The 17,627-nt window shown below is 41.2% G+C and overlaps 1 protein-coding gene across 1 annotated transcript in view; it reads right to left on the bottom strand.

Annotated features, from left to right (window-relative positions):
- Positions 1-5,935: 5,935 nt before the first annotated feature.
- Positions 5,936-17,627, bottom strand: part of grik1a (glutamate receptor, ionotropic, kainate 1a) — a gene marked incomplete at its 5' end in the record, with an annotated part of 48,144 nt that continues 36,452 nt past the window's right edge. Inside the window, 7 exons of the mRNA XM_084073454.1 lie at positions 5,936-6,083; positions 7,220-7,470; positions 8,596-8,821; positions 10,777-10,994; positions 13,349-13,467; positions 15,397-15,620; positions 16,745-16,948. Of these exons, the coding sequence (XP_083929580.1) occupies positions 5,958-6,083; positions 7,220-7,470; positions 8,596-8,821; positions 10,777-10,994; positions 13,349-13,467; positions 15,397-15,620; positions 16,745-16,948 (1,368 nt within the window). The 3' untranslated portion in view covers positions 5,936-5,957. The remainder of the gene's footprint in view (positions 6,084-7,219; positions 7,471-8,595; positions 8,822-10,776; positions 10,995-13,348; positions 13,468-15,396; positions 15,621-16,744; positions 16,949-17,627) is intronic.

Consider the following 17,627-nt stretch of genomic DNA (forward strand, 5'->3'; position numbering starts at 1 on the left):
ACTAATTACACTGTAGTCATTTAGCCAATGCCCTTCGCTTCCCAGAGAGACTTAACATTGAGGGAGCAAGCATTGTATAGCTGCCCTTACTGTCTTGCTCAAGGTCACTTTTATATCTCCCCACTTTTGTTTTGAAGAGTAAAATAATCATCAGGAGCATGTATTTATCCCGTTTAATTACGTTGCCCTCTTCCTGTCTGTGTGTGTCTTCCGATTCCTGACATATGCCAGACGCTCCATGCTGTTGCCCCACTGAGAGACCGCAGGGGTTGCCTGCAGATGGGAGCCCAGCGGAGAGGCCAGATGAGGGAAAGGGTGAAAGAAGGATAACATACTGTTGAGAGTGGGTGGCAAGGAGAAGAACAGATTAAAGGGCTGGGGACAGCGTTAGAGGTTGGGGGGGGGGGGGGGGAGAGAGAGAGAGAGAGAGAGAGAGAGAGAGAGAGAGAGAGAGGAAACACAGCGTCACTGTCGGGTGTCCAAAACTGTTAGTTCTCAGGAAAAAAAGAAAAGGATAACCTGTGAACCTATGTAGTTATGATTTAGTCACAAGCTCTTGTCAATACATTACATTGGTTCAATGTTTATAAAACCTACAGACACACTTAAAGGGGAATACCACTCATTTTCAACATTGAACTATGTCTTTAATACACCTTAGAGCTGTTGTGTGAAAAGTCTCCCCCCCCCCTTCTATGTTGCCTAGAACTGGATAATTGATTGAGGTCATGTGATCAGTGACGACACACGCAGGGTGTACTTTTGGCTGCGCCACCTCAGCCAAAAGTACACCCTGCGTATGTCACTGATCACATGAGTGATCTAAGGTGTATTAAAGACAGTTCAATGTTGAAAATGAGTGGTATGCCCCTTTAACCACTTAAACCTTTTTCAAAAACAGCTACAAGCTCACAACGCCTAAGCTTGTAGATCTGCAATGTTTTCTACTTTGTGCCATTGTTGCAGGAAGAAGTAAGGCATTCATTTATGAGGGGAAATATTGAGATACAAGGTTTCTGCCTATCAGTGACGATGGGTGAATAACCACATATATCGTCCGTTTAACTTATCTTCACTCGTAGGTCAGGCTCTGCGACCAGAGGACAGAAATAGACCTAAGGACCCAGGACAGCCTCTCCTTTTGCCATGACAGATGAATTCAGACGCATACGGTACAGAGTGGAAATCAGAAGAGGGGGAAACTCATCATTGCAAAGCATTTATCTCTGCAGGGTTTTGAAGTGAGTGTGCGTTTGTAGCTGACAGTTACTTAGATTCCAAAAAGTGTCACACTCCATGGAGTCGAATTTCAATTTCCAAAGGGGAGTTTAAAGTCATTCAGTGACAGTTCTCAGTAGAGCTCTGCATTCATACAGCCGTGTAGATATTTATCACTCACAGTCACTGCCGTGACTGCCTCCAATTGCTTGGCAAATAAATAATCATCACACGTTCTGGTTACCTGTGGTCGTCCAGGGATTGTGATCTTTGTGTACTGACGGTAGGTTAGCTGATGTATAATAGTCTGCTGTTTCTGTTCCTGCAGCACAGTAACAAAGGGAAGGGAATACGCTGTAGGTCAGTATCTTCCCTATAGAGGTGATACGGCAGCTGACCAATCAGCGGGGACAGTTCTCCAATCAGCACCACAGACTCAGAGATTACACCAGAGATGACATTAAGATTCACTATTCCAAAATGATACCATAGTGGCTGCTGTCTTACCCGAGTCCTATTCTGAAGTGCTATAATTGGAACCCATGTTCAAAGACGTCATTAAATAATTAAAATAATGAGTATAAGATGGAGCCTGTAGCCTAAGAATGAACTAATTTAGTTTTTGATTACCTATAGCGCTAAGATAATACATCTGATTAATATAATGATGTGGGATACAGCGCAATCAGTCATGTTCCTGACAATCCTGATGTTCTCTGTACTGGGCTGGATCCGCAATCCCCTCTGACGTTACAGTAGTGGCAGCAAGACACACGCACGTACACACACACACACACACACACACACACACACACACACACACAGTACTGCTACAAACACCACCACCAACAGCAACAACAACAGCAGCACAAAAACAAATCAAGAGATTTTTGAAAATGCAAAAGAAAGACATTTTTTACTCTGAAAATTGTCATAGTGGTAATAAGCATCTACAAAGTATGCAGATCCTATTCAGAAAATTGTGCTCAGAAGAGTAAATGGCTATGCACTACAGGACAAACATACTGTAAGGGAACATGAGCAGTTCATCTGAATAAGCTTTCATTCATGTTCAATTCATAAGCTGAATAAGCTTTCATTCAGACAACGTATACATTTAACATTTCATAATTGATGTTGATACAAGGCCAGGACATTGTAAATCACATCTGCAATGCTTATGCTTAATGTATTTTCCACACAAATACAGACATTCAGGAAAGGGTCATTAGCGGAAATGACAACATTTACATTATGAAGTAGCCCACAAACAGCATCTGAAAAATGGCAAGTTCTCCTATAAGAGTCTTTGATCTGTTTCCCAAGAGTTCATTTCTTTAACCACATAAGGATTGGAGAACTCGAACCGTTCTCCCGAGGACTACGCCACAGTCTCTTTCTTTGCAATAGGTTTGGGTTGACAGAAGACACACACCGCTGCTGTCCTGCTGCCAGGTCGCGACCTCTTCCTGGTGGTTTTGTGACACTGCAGGGAGATACCCAAGTCCTCCATGACGGTACTAAAAGACACACACTACCAAAGAGAATAACAATGAAGGCATGCTGCTTAGCCACTACTAATGCAACAGTCCACTGAGTCTCTATGGCCTGTGCACTGGCCTTGAACCTCAAGGCCAAAAATCCATGCAAGAGGGTTTTGTAAACCTTTTTTTATATCTTATCTTAATATTTTATTTCAAAGCATTACAGTCCAGTAATATATTTATTGTTTTGTTGATGCATATTGTACTGCTGTTGTTAGCAGAGTCTTGTGGAACATATTACACCAACATGTGGTTGAGTGACAAATAAACACCTCTTGATTCTTGACTGGTGCCATGAATGTTGAGCCATAGCGACACTTTGGCCGGGGTGAGTTTTATAAGGATTAAATCCCTTTCAATATGGGATTATATAATATATAAACGCAGGAGCTATTATGCTCCAGACCTACAGTAAGGTCAGTTAACTTGTATCTGCTATAAAACTTAACAAGGGCTCAGAAGAGCTCTTCTGCTGCTTGATGCCAGGGGACGTCTGTTTACTGGTCTTGGCAGATGCCATGAATGCAAATAAGGCGCTGAAAATTAAATCATGTTTATGTAAAATGGTTGTGTACCGTGTGTCATGCTTTGAAATCCAATTACACGGACAGAAGACAATGGAGAATATCTGCAGCCCAATGTCCTAATGCCAAATATGATGAAGTCATAATGTATTACTTAAGTTATTAGGCCTACTTAATTACTCAAAATGATAGAAGATAGGCACATCTAAAATGAGATGCCTGAGGTTTGTTTGATTTACCACAATTTACAATTGACAATCTAGGCATTTAACAGACTCTCTTAAACCAGAGCGACTTACAGTAAGCAAGCTATTTACATCACCATGTTTGTGTAATATTACCTGTCTGGAGGGAATTACACAAAGTGAAAAAAGAGACATATCAACACCTATAGATTATCCCAATTGCAAAATTGTTTAAAATCTAAATACAAATTGTGCATTTAAATGGATAAAAATAGGTTGATCCAAAGAGAAGAGACATTACTTCAGCATCAGACCAATAGAAATGCACATTATTATTCATAGCACAAATTGTAGTTGGCATCCAATAAGTCCAGAAGCCAGGGACTAAAGCCTAAATCCTTCATTGATCAGGGTCCCACAGGGGTCCGTACTTGGCGCCCTCCTTTTTCCCTCTATACCAAGTGGGAAATAGGGTAGAAGGGCAGGCAGACCAACTACAACTCCCACGGCTGTTAGTTATATTGTATTAACATACTCAACCATACAGATTGGTCAAAATGTTTTAGTCTTGTTCACTAAAAAGGTTATGGATTGCAGCTTTAACTACTAAGACACAAAACAATGGCCTGTTGACTCATTGGTGGACTGGAGAGAAACTAGAGTTTTGTGTTACAACATGCTAATAGTGTACCACTATGAAATAATTATTCTGCAATACTAATGCAAGATAGGTGCAGAGTAAAAGCATGAAGGGGGGCTTTCACAATGGCTACCACTTAAGATGGGTTTCATTGCCTGATGACAAGTTCAAGCCCCGGGGCGGCCACTGACGACCCTGAGAGTCTGTATCTCTCACTGATCCCATCCATCATGTTGTCTGTTAACGTTGCCTTTGCCCAGTGGTGCCAAAAAAGGGTGAAAGATTATCGAGAATCCAAGGCCCTTGTGTTGACAGAGGGACAGAAGATTATGATGGTTTTGTAGTGTTTCATAAATATTGGGTGTCCAATGTGATAAATTGTCATAAATCCCGGAATTGCAGCAACTCTGGAGTTTCAAAAAATCGAAGATCAAATTTGACAAAACTTTTATTAATACATGCTTTAAAATGAATTAATCTGCATGCTTTTTTCTCGCTATTCGACAAAGTGTATAGGGCTCATGTGGTTAAGTCCTCTTTGCCAGGCATCAAGTAAAGTGCACCACACCATGGAAATGAAGTGAATGGATGAAAGAGTTGTCTGTTATGAAGCATAGACGACGGTTTTCAAGCTAGAGTGAGCTTCAAACGTTCAATTTATGGATTCATAAACTGAGAGAGTTCCAGTTCACAATGAGCACTATTAAAATGAAAAATGTTTGAACCATGAGAAGAAGTACATGAAAAGTACATTTTAATCCTGTCCAAAGCTTTAGCCAAAATATTAAATCAATGCTGACTTTGTAATTAAATTTGAGCGTTGAGTGTAAAATAGGTTTTCAAAGAAGGTCTGAAGAATGCCAATCTGGTGTAACAGATTACTAGAAAAGTCATCAGCAAAGTGATTGAATACAGCCACATGATAACGGGATGTTTTGCAGCGGGAGCAGCTCAGGTATGATGGTCAGATCATTACAGGATACAGATTAAAAAGGAGGTTACACACTTTCAACCTGGCAGATCTACAAGCTCACGACCCGTCGGGATGTGGGCTTATAGATCGGCTGTACAAAGTAAAGTATATAGGGCTGAAGGGGTTAAAGGTGATACGTATTTGGGATAAGCTCAAGGGAAATGCAGATGTATTTTTACTTGCAGTGGTGGAAAAATAACTCAAATGTTTTACTTAAGTAAAAGTATCAATACTGCAATGTAGAAATACTCTGTTACAAGTAAAAGTCCGGAATTAAAAATGTACTTGAGTAAAAGTACAAAAGTATTGGTATCAAAATGTACTTAAAGTACCAAAAGTAAAAGTACTAAAATGTTTGAAAATAGCAGATCTACAAGCTCACAACGCTTGTAGATCTGCTATTTTCAAATAGCCTAGGTATAAAATAGGGCTTAAGTGGTTAATGTATGTTTTATAATGTAATCATTTATATCTGCAAAGTAACTAGTAACTAAAGTTTTCAAATAATTGTAGAAGAGTAAAAGTACAATATTTGTCTCTGAGATGTAGAGGAGTAGAAGTAAAAGTACTGTAAACTGGAAATACTCCAGTAAAGTAAAAGTACCTCAAAATTGTACTTAAGTACAGTACTTGAGTAAATGTACTTTCCACCACTGTATATAGGGCTGAAGGGGTTAAAGGTGATACGTATTTGGGATTAGCTCAAAGTAAATGCGGATGTATTTTTACTTGGAACAGCAGGGGTGAAAGGAAAGAGAAGGGGAGAGAGGAAGGGAGCGAGAGAGAGAGAGAGAGAGAGACACCTGGTTACTGGTGTTGGACTTGTCTTACAAACCTATGTTCTAGCATGTCTGTCTGTGTGTGTTGCCATGGCTACTCTATGTCGTCCCCTAGTAGCCTGCCATTCTCCAGATCAGTGGATAAGGAGGTGCCTGAGGAGGATGTGGAGCCACGACGCCGGAACTGACGGGACTGCACCCCGTAAAAGAAACAAAAGGCCTGGTGCCAGCATGCACAACACAAACAGGAAGACAACAGAGAGAAAAAAGAAAAAAAAAACACAATGCACGTCAAATCAGATATGCAAGCAAAGCCAAGTGCCACGAGCCACACTCAATCTAAACAACACTAACACAAATAACAATCCAGCTAGACAACCACACTTCCAAAACAAAAGTTATTCAACAGCAGGCAACATCAGAAACAATGTCAGGTGTGTGCATGCAGGAATAATGCAATGAGCATGACCTACTACAGTAATCGGTGTCACCTTGTGAATAATCAAATACTAAGGCGTAATGTATTTTTGGTAGAAAAAATTATAATAATATAAATATATATAGTTATATGTATATATATAAATATATATATAATGTGGAAAGAAGAAGCATATTTATGAGGAAATGTGTCAGATATCTGTCATATAGAATGTCAACACCGTATTCACAAACTTGCGTCTTACCTTGTGTGTCAAGGTAATCTAAGTATAGTCGGCTACTTCATTAACTTTTTATTGTAAAGGTTAATAAAGGATTGAAGGATAACAAAGGATTGAATCTAACCGTTAGATAATAACATTTTTTATTATTCAGGTCCCATTGTGAGTATTCTAAGTAAACACAGCTGAATGCAATTAAACAGCTGATCGGACAGACCAGGCATCTGTTCAAATAAAACCTTCAATAATAGGAAAATACTATCAAACTGCATTGAAGATGTATCTGTAACAATAAGAAAGACATAAACAAAGAAAGGAATATCTTTTTTTCTTCCACCTGTAAGAAATAAATGTGGGTTTGTTTACGCTGGTTTTGTTCCTGATTGCAAACAAACAGATCCCTCAAAATAAACCTCATCCTGTTCCAAGCCTTTAAAACAACCCCACGTTGTGATACAGAAGCCTTGTCATAGTCACAAACCAAATGAAACCCAACAAAGTTGCAGTGTGCCACTGTGCCCTATCTCCACAGCTTCATCACTTCGTCTTCCTCTGCCCTTGGCGTTTCATCATAAAAATAGTGTTTACTATATGCGTGCGTGCGTGCGTGTGTGGATGCTTGCGCAATCCAATCACTTATGTCTTCTGGGGGTGGGGGGCAAAACCTGCTACACAGTAGACCCTCGGTGTCACTCACCTCCTCAATGTCTGCATTCCTGCGAGCCTTGTAGATGAACTCCCCGATGGCCACGAAGACCGAGAGGACCAAGCCAGCCGCCAGGACGATGAAAATGCCTCCGATGTTCTCAACGCCGAGGGCGTTGGCCTCCTTGTTGTCCTCCTCCGGACAGCCGTTCCCCCTCCACCATTTCTCTTTCATCATGTGCAGCTTTCCCTCCTCCTGCAGCTGAAGGATGGCAATGGTTATCTTATCCCTGTATGGAGAACCTGAGGAGAGAGGTGGATACAATAGGTGGAAATGAAAATGTCATTAAAGCTGCCATTTGGTGCTTGACAAGATCAGTTAACCACACGAACCCTCGCGTCCCTGTTCTGGGCATGTCCTAATAGGTGAAAATAAGATGTGAACATTCAGTGAATGAAAATAGCTGTTTAGTATTAGACCCCTGGGGGACCCAAGTAAATGAAGTGTATAGGGTGTGAGCACCATGATGAAGGCTCATGCTGAAACACTGCGTAGGTGTCAGCCTAAAGGTTTTTACAACTTTTGTTACATGAGAACTCTTTTAGTGCCTTGACATTTTCTTCTCTTTGTTTCTCTATAAGAATTTACTCCGAAGAGCATCTTTGTTGAGTGTTGACTTTTTTTTATTGCCTTTCTCTTCCAGAACATAGTGTAAAATGTACCTAAATTGTAATGATATAGAATATTGGACCCATTTGCAGAGATAATACAGAGGTGTAATTCAGGTTGGCTGGTTTCTTTATATAGATCATATATTTCAGAAGGAAAGCACACAGTTTCATAGGAAATGCACATACAATTATTATAATGAAGGGATGAATGATAACAAATGATCTGATCCTCTCCATAGGCCAGCGAGAACGATGGTGAGAACCTCAAGCTTAATTTACTGTATGCTAAAAAAAACAGCTGCAAGTTAACACAAGCTTGTAGATTGGCTATTACCGCTTCCAGGATCAGTATTAGCTGAGACACAAAGTTAATATGAAACTTTTGTAATGAAGCAGTCGATCTGTCTGGGTATACAGCATGTATCACTGTGTCTGCAAACACTCAATACCCTATCATCATTAAATCATAACATAAGGCCAAAAAACTAAATACAGTATGAGATCGCTAACTCAACATCTGACATGTGGTAGAAGGTCAAGAATTTCAATTATTGATTAACACATTACTGAACTATTCATATTATCGTGATACTGAAATGCATTAAACGCTTGTCTGAAACCATTGCACATCCCAGCATTAAGTTTAATAAAGTTGCCGATGTCAAAGTTTGTCATTATGCAGCTCAACTATGCACATCTCTATGCTGCTGTGTTCTCAGCTCTCCTCACCTATGGGGGTCCCAAACCCGTACTCACCTATGGGGGTCCCCACCCCGTAGCCCTTGGAGTCAATGAGGCCTCCTATCTGTGTGAGGTTACAGTTCCTCTGGCTGATGTACTCTATGCTGGTGGACTCCATCAGCATGGCGTAGTCTGTGGTCAGGACACGTGTTATGCCTTCTCGGTTGTTCTTCACCAGGGCTGTGTTCTTCCTGCTGCTCATGAATGCCCACATCTTCTCATAGGTGGAGATCTTTGATTTCTGATGGAGAAAAGAAATTTGAGAGAAAGAATCATTTTCTCTCTGGTTACTTGCATGGATCGTAGCTGCTGGGCCACCAGAGCGCTTGGAGAGTGAGTGGTTTGGTGGATGGTGGTAAAGGCTAACGCCATTGGCTAGTGATACATGGACATGGATAACTTTAGAAAGTCCCACATCTGAAAAGCATGTCAGACCGTATAGGTACAGTATGACGACAAGGACACGAACAGAGTCTCGCTATCCATCTCAATCCTTTGTACTCAGACACCCATGAGTCTCTGTCTAGACACTAGTGCACAGTTCTCTCACTCTGCCAATCTCTACTTAGCGCTCTACAACACTGTTCTTTCTCTCTATCCGCTCGCTCGCTCGCTCTCTCGCTCTCTCTCTCTCTCTCTCTCTCTCTTTCTCTCTCTCTGGTGTAGTGAAGTGTTTGATAAGGGAACCCAGTAGGTTTGGTAGAGGTGGTGGTAGCTCGGATTCAAGATTTCAATCTGAAGACAACAGTGATGGAAAGCAAACAAACTCAAAATAGCATGTTGCCAAGTCGCTTTTCACTCGGATGAACAGGCTGGGTTGTGAACTACCAAATGTGCCACAGAGAGCACTGATGACTGTAGGGAATTAGGGCTGAGAAATAAATAAGAGCTCCATCAGGGGAGTTATTGGAGTGCTGTATGTCAGAGCAATTGCTGAGATGGTAAAGGACTTCAGAGATTGTGCTGAGCTACACTGTGGACTCACATTTGGTATTCAGTTCAATATTATTTTGTTTGGGTTGGGCTCTTAAGTGCAGTGGTATATATTTTTTACGAACTAGAAGGAAGACACTTGACCTGAGGTTAGGCCTGGTGTCATAGCTGATGTTTGGGTGAGGTCCCTGTTCTGGCTCTGGTTTGGTTATTCTGTCTGGCATGGTAGTTTGGCATGGCAGTTGGCCTGTGCTGGTTCTCCATGGTCCTATCAATTACAATGATAATTGTGTGTTATGGTTAAAGAAGTGGGAAAAATAGGAAATGTATACATTTTCCATGTAAACGCGTTCATTTCCCAGTGGGGGTGGGATATCTAGATGTAACCTAATCTGCCTTACTTTAAAGTGATGTAAAAAAAAAAGTAATGCATGTAAAAACAAGCGCTCCCCCTCCCTCAGCCCATCCGGTCTAGCACTAATCTAGCACTAACTGCCTCAGAGCATTCTCACGGAACACTCTCTGGTGGGTGTCAGCATGCTTATTTGTTGGTTGTTGTGTTTTGACACGCTTCCCGGTTTAGTCACCCTGATGAAGGCTGTGTGCCGCAACGCGTAGCTGCACAATGTTTTATTCCTCCATGCAAAGGCTTTTACATTTTTCCACAAGTGTGCGCATGGTCTTCCCTTTTTTGCCATGTACATTTCCCGGTCTGTTGGGAAATGTATGTACATATGCCTGGAAATCTGTACATTTCTCATTTTGCTACATTTACTGTGACATATAATGTATATTGCCCAGTCCTGTAGTGAATATTGAGTATTTTGCAAAGTGTCCTTGACACTGCTCTAGTCCCTGCAGGTTGTGAGTAGTGTAATAGTGAGAGAGTGTGAGCAGCTAGCTCTGTAAGTCCCTTTGATTTGAAAGAGGCTTTACAATATGCATAAGACAAGCCTGTTATAGAAACACCTCCAGGTCTCTTGGAGACAATTTAATTAAAAACACATCCTTAGGGGCCTATATTGGACATCTGGCTAATATGTTGAAACATTTGCCCAAACCAGCACTAAAATGAAATACATTTCTCTCCTTTTATTGCCGGTGTTCCAAGCAACCTTCAAATACAAGGTGTGCTTTTTTTCTTTTTTTTTTACAAAAACGTTTACCTTAAAAAATCTCATTACATTTTTTTACTTAAATGGAAACTGAAAGGCTATGTAATATTTGCTCACAAGATACTACAGTACATCAAAGCAGGGCTACCTTGAAGAAGGTCATAGTTGAGCCATCCCTCACTGCACCATACTCAATCCTGGTCTGCTTGGCCAGGTCATCAGCCGAGTCGATGGCAGCGTCCATGCGCTCCACGGTGAGGAAGGCGGCCAGGTTGGCCGTGTAGGAGGAGATGATGATTAGTGTAAAGAACCACCAGATCCCCCCAAGTATACGAGTCGACAGAGCCTTAGGCATTAGATCCGAGCCTGGACACAGAGTGACGGGGACACCATGTTACATCGATACACAGTCACAGAAATTGAGTGCAGGAAAACTACAAGGATGAAAGAAATGCATGAATGGTGAAAATAGAGCTTGATGAAAATGTATGGATGGTGCTGCTGCCACAAAGCGATGTTGAACTTGGGTTGTATAGCTACCTGGCCATGATATTTCCAAATATTGTCAGTCATCATCTGTCTGTGTTCTGTGATCAAGAAAGCTGAAGTAGTGATTCACTGTGTGAATTCATGACATAAATTCCTTGACATAAATTCTTTAGTGCAACAGAAATCTATAAATCAACAATAGTGATGGGCCAACAGGCAAAATAAGCACTAGGCAGCAAAAAAGTACCAAGAATAGATTTGTATGCACTAGCAGAATCTGCTTTGTTTGCATTTGTTTATGCTAAAAGTGTCATTTTGAGATCAGTTTCACTATATGATGAGAGTACATGGAATTCGGTTCCTTGATCACGCAGCACAGAAGCAACAAATAAATGATATTTTTCAATTATATTTTGACTTAAATCATGCCCAGGTAGACAGCCTGTACAACTGAAGATTGCTTTGAAGTTGTTTTAAGAATCCAATAGGTTCTTTGCATTCCATATCTATACTTCCCTCTGTGTTTGTCTCTATCTCTGTGTAGTGGTGATTTTGAACTAGGGAGGTCTGTCTGAGTGAGAATGGTGCAGCTAGAATGGTAATGAGTGAAGTATCTCAGTAGTAGAGCAAGAGAGAGAGAGAGAGAGTGCACGCACGTGTCTGTGTGTGTGTGTGTGTGTGTGTGTGTGTGTGTGTGTGTGTGTGTGTGTGTGTGTGCCTGCATGCTTCTGTGTGTGTTAAAAAAACATGTGCGAGTCAGGAACGCCAGCTCAAATAGGTTCATCTTAATAGCATAGATTCACACTGCTGCACCTCTCTTCTCAATGAGATGTTCCACCCAGACCCTCCCTGGATGATAAATTGCACACTCTTTTTATATATATTTTCCTTTCTCTGTACTTCTTTGCGTGACGGTCCAAAACGACGAGAGGGAATGGCAATGCAAAACTCAAACCAAACAAAACAAAGGCATATTACATTTGAAAATGACATAGCCATTTCCCGTTCTTCAGACACAAAAGAGGAGACATGGTGAAACAAGAATACTGATGGCACAGGAAAACAGTGGAAACAACACATGCCTGATAAGTCAAACGTAAAATTGCAAAACACACAGTGAGAATCCTTTATCTTGTCTTCTCTGCGTCAGAGAAAAGTGAGATACGTTTGAACATAAAAGTATAATGAAAGGATACGTACCACACGTAACTACATTTAGGGTCACTGTGTTTCTGGAACATTTGTGCCCACTTGTAAACATTTGCCATTTTGGGGGTCGGAGACAAATGCTTGAGGCTTAATTCATACTTCATCGCACAACAATGTTATGTATTTATCAACTGAAACAAGAAGGAATTTTGTTGTGTCTCTGCACCAGGTGTTTGTTGATAGACGCAGAGACATGGAGGCAGACATCAAGACCCTGAAGATGACCTGGCCAGCTGGAGATAACAGCCCAAGACAGAGATGCCTGGAGGTCGCATGTTGACAGCCTATGCCCCACAAGGGCGTAAGTAAGTATAGTTTTTTGTTGTGCGGCAAAGCATAAATTAAACTTACCGGTAACTGTGCTACTTTATTTGTAAAGGTTGGTAGGTTGGTATAGCTGCCATGTATCCAAACCGGTTACCGTCGGACACGGCATCCCACAGAACGCTCAAGGGCACCGTACTCACAAATACACAGGCATCAGAGAGCTAGGTGTGCATGCACATTTCCACACAAACACATATTAGACACAGACATGCACAAGCTTAGACACACGCACGCAGGCACACACGCGCACACACACGCACGCACACACCCGGCTCATACTGTACATAGGCTACCATAAAACCTGTTAGAGCCTGTTAATAGAAAGATAAGAAGTAAGAGGTGATGTGAAAAACGTATAATAAAGACAGAGAAGAAAATATGTGTAGTTCAAGAATGGGCGGCTGGCTGTAGTCAAAACATATACTGTTGGGGGGGAAGCGGCATGGAAAGCTAACAAACTTCATTTTTATCATAATGAAGTAGCGTTTTATTATTATCATTTAAGTTTATGGTGTACACATAGATAGGGTGTTTATGGAAAATGGGGGCTAAATATTGATGGCATATGGCTCTCTCCAGGTTTTACGGTATCAGTAATGCCTACTGCTGTGCAGGGAGTTCAATACATGGTCCCCTACAGGAGGGGCCCAGTGGCCTTTGCAGCCTGTGGGATGAGTGGCCCATGACCTATATACCTTGCCGCATGAGAGCTCCAACGCCAAACCAGAAACTATTGAGTAAAGTGAAATTGTTCTGCACGAGAGTTGAAGCCGGGTTGCACGGGTGTGGGTTATACCACTCGTATGGAGTGAACCTGAAGGAAGACAAAAAGAATGACAGAAGAAAAGAAGAGGGGGAGGAAGGGAGAGACAGAGAGAAGGGAAGACTGGGGTGAGTAACATGGCTGGATGAATGAAAATGACAATATATGGTACACTGCTTTGCTAATCTTCAGAAAGGGGACAGAAATGCTTACTTCTTGGAGAGAGAGAGAGAGAGAGAGATTATGGTTGGGCAGGAACCTTCCAGGAGGTGGATTTAGCCATGTTTCAACCATTTCAAATTAAGCGAGTCCTGAGCCCCCACGGAGCCCTGTTGTATGTATGTCTACACGCTATTTCCCCTGCAGCTTCCTCGGGTCCTGACAGCAACCCACTCCTTACACAGCGCAGGGTCAGGCCACTGGGCCTGACAGAGATATGCACCCCTTTCTAGTTACATCGTTATGTCCTATTATAAACCTTGTCAGATTCAGTTGAAAAGATTGGCTAATCTGCACAGAATCTAAGCACATCTGCCATATCCTGTGTGCGTGCGTGTGTGCGTGCGTGCGTGCGTGCGTGCGTGCGAGAGTGTGGCAGGGTACCATCATTTTTCTCAATAAAGTCCCGACAAATTAGGTTATTACTTTGTGATATTTGTCGATGTAATAAGCTAATATGACCATAACATGATTTATGTGTATCATTTATTATTACTTCTCAGTTGATCCTAACATACTTTTTCATGTAGGCCTACATTGAAGAGAAAAAAAAATGTGTTCGTTGCATATGCATAATGTATGCTGATTTACCACCATCAACATGCCCAGTGGTTACACTGCAAATATCCTTACAGATAATATTAATTCACTTACCAAAAAAACACAAAAACACAAGTTTGATGACCTCTATTCATTATTTCTACTTCTACATTGAAATTATCTCATTATATGCATGATTTAAATCAATTGAGAAAAGTTTGGTACACCTGATTATGAAATTGTTACAGCTTTTGTTACTGGCGGTTCATCCGGCAAAGAGAAGCAAACATTCGCCCATCATCGTCAACAAAATGTAGCCCTCACCGGCTTGGCTTAGTTTCATTTGTTTATCTCTGTAACATACAAACCAGACAGTCTTATACAACTGCTTAAGACAAATTTACGCTTAACTGCTGTCAGTTTGTTATCACAGTGTCAAAGGAAACAGTAAAAAAAAATCCCCAAAGCCGCCCCTGGAACCTGCAGCTTAATTTGCATTTTAATATCTCAGTAGATTTGCTCCACCAGCTGGCAGGGATTTGGCCCCTACCTGAGGAACCAAATACATTACTATCACCACAATCAAAGCCATTCTAACTGCCACCGAAAACTGTGATTTTCTTTTGTTCCCATATGATTATAATCGGGATGCATCAGAATGCAAAACAGGGAGGGAAACGGTTCTGAAATTCTCTGCCTGTCAGTGTTCAGGTACCTGCCAGTTGTTCTCTACTTAGTCAGAAATTCACGTTAGATAATTCTCATTCACATGCTGCGTTTGACTCAGCCACATAGATTTATTTTGTTTTGTAATTCTCTGTACACTATCATATGGAAGCCCTGTTCCAACACTGAATACAAATTCAAAGGCCTGATTTGTGAGTTCTTTTCTCACAAAAAAAGAGAAGACCCCCCCCCCCACACACACACACACACACACACACACTGAAGTCAGAAAATAATTTGTTTAGGTATAATGTCATATTTGCTATAAGAAAATGTAAATACAACTCAGAATTTTGAGATATGTCATCAGAATTGCCTCAGTGGCGGAATTGGGCTTCCATACTATTGTCCTGGTGACAAAGCTGACCAGCAGCAGCACAATTTCATATCCCATAACCCTCGACTGCCATCCTTCACATCATACACACAGTCTTTCATCTGTACAGAAAAGACCCTGCGTGCCCCCCACCATTAATCCATCCTATATCCTCTTACCTGGCAATGACAAATAGTACACAGCTGACCCCAGTGCAGGCCAGAAGCACATACATCCAGATGTCAGGAGACAGGGGATTAAGGAAGGAGAAGACGCCCGGATTAGTGCCGTTGGGTTTACGGTACAAGATACTGATGCCGAGGGTCATAAAGGGCTTGGAGAAGTCAATCACTTTCTCCCTGACGTAGGTGATGGTCAAAGGAGCCACGGCGAGATCTGCTATCTGGAGGAAGAGAGGGAGGGGAGGTAAGAATCATGTAAGAATCACCATCTAATCCTGAGTTTGTTGTGGGCTGTTAGTGCAGAGCTGTGAGGTGCAGCGCAACTTTAGGCAATCATGCTGCTGCTGCTGAGCCTTTAAGAGGTGCCAACACTTTTTGTCTTTTCATGTCTTACAGTGAGACCGGGCACTGTTGGAATGCTCCCTGACAAATTGGCCATGAAGGACTGTTTTGGGATTATCTGCCCTAGTTTCATTTGGTTTCTGTCATCCAATCTACACAAATTAACCTTTAGTAACATTTTATTTCCTTCCAGTAGCGTGGAAGATGTCTTTTCTCCTTTTCTCAGATAATATTGCTGTGAGTTTATTAGAATTCAGTCCCAGGTCTATGAAAACCTATAGACTCTCAGTCAATCTATTCGTCTGTTATCTTTTGAATTACTCGATAATGAAAAGCTAGCCAAAGATGGCCAGACATTCTAAGACACTGCAGTAAATACACATTATACCTATATTCTCATTGGTGCTGCCAACTGCAGTATATACTGTAGAATCAACATTACTCGTACAACAGGAAAATCACCCCACACAAATAAAGAATATCTGAGACAGCTTTTTCTATTTCACTTAAAGTTATGTGTTATTCTAAGTATGTACAGTTTCATGTCTAGAGCAGCAATACTTACAGTATGCCGACTTGCTGCTGATAGAACAAGACATAAAACTAACCAAATCTTTACCACATTACCCAATGTTCCAAATTGCCTAGTTTATCCTAATGAGAGATGGGATGCTTATTTCTTTACACCCAGATGTTACGAGGTAGTAGTGTGAACTGCCCACCGCCCAATACACAAGTCATTTCAGAACATCTGTAGCTTTCAGAGAGAAATAGAGAAAAGGCTCTAGATCATTGATTTTGCACTCAGGTTCAGGGACTCAGACAATTGCTACCTTTCTATTCTATCAGGTAGGTAATTATATTCACCCAGTGTCCAAGATCTAAAATAGTTCCTGATAGCTGCCGTTAATAACAACCAAACAGCACTGCTGTGTGTGTGTGTGTGGGGGGGGGGACTGAAAAACATTGCTATGCGTTAGTAACTTATCCTGGCTCAACTCACATGGTCGATGAGCTCCCGTACCATTCCGTTCCACTCTCCCTTGTCATTCTGCGCTCCATATTTCCCATCAGACACCAGTTTGACCTCGTATGTGAAGCCCAAGATGTTGGAGAGCTCTTTCAGCAGGTCGAGAGCGTAGCCCTCAAAGCGGTCATTACCCACCATCTCTTTGTCTGACTTCCTTAGCATCACATACGGGTTTTCCTGTATAGCACAAAAAAGGACAAAACAATTAAAAATAAGACAAAACAAAGCAAGAAAACAAACTAAAATTATATTGTATTTGGTACATTCATTTGCTATGTATCTTAAAAAGCATCTTATTTTCCTCTGTCTCTCCTTTTCACACAAGTACCTACCCTCATTTAGATTTAGGAGCTGCAAAGAATTCCCCCAGTAACTTTTTAAAGCCCTGTTATAGTGTACTTCATTGGGTGGCACACTGAAAATAGCAGATCTAAAAGCTCACATTTCGTCCAAGTTTGTTGTGATTAAGGCATTTGCATAGATTTGAAAACTTTAACCAAAAATGGTCCCCAGAGAATGGATGGATTTACAAACCAAATTCAAATGTTCATGACATATTTTCCGCAAAATGATGTTTATCCAACATTGACTCAATTATTCAGGTGAGTCCAAGTTTTAAAACAAAGCCAATTACCGGAAAATGGTCTATAGACTACAAAGCTGCTGTGAATAGGCAACGATGCCGGTATGGTACTTTTGGCAATAAATGCCAATTTGTGTAATGTGTAAATCACCAAATAATATAATTATCTTCTTCCACTCGCATAATTTCTTTCTTCTGATTCCATTCTCGTTCTCTGGCTGGCTTCTTCACACACCCTTGAGCAGTGGCATTCAATTACTGTATGTGCCAAGA

Source organism: Gymnoscopelus microlampas (genome assembly GCF_963454915.1).
Source record: "Gymnoscopelus microlampas genome assembly, chromosome: 12".
NCBI classification, from domain to species: domain Eukaryota; kingdom Metazoa; phylum Chordata; class Actinopteri; order Myctophiformes; family Myctophidae; genus Gymnoscopelus; species Gymnoscopelus microlampas.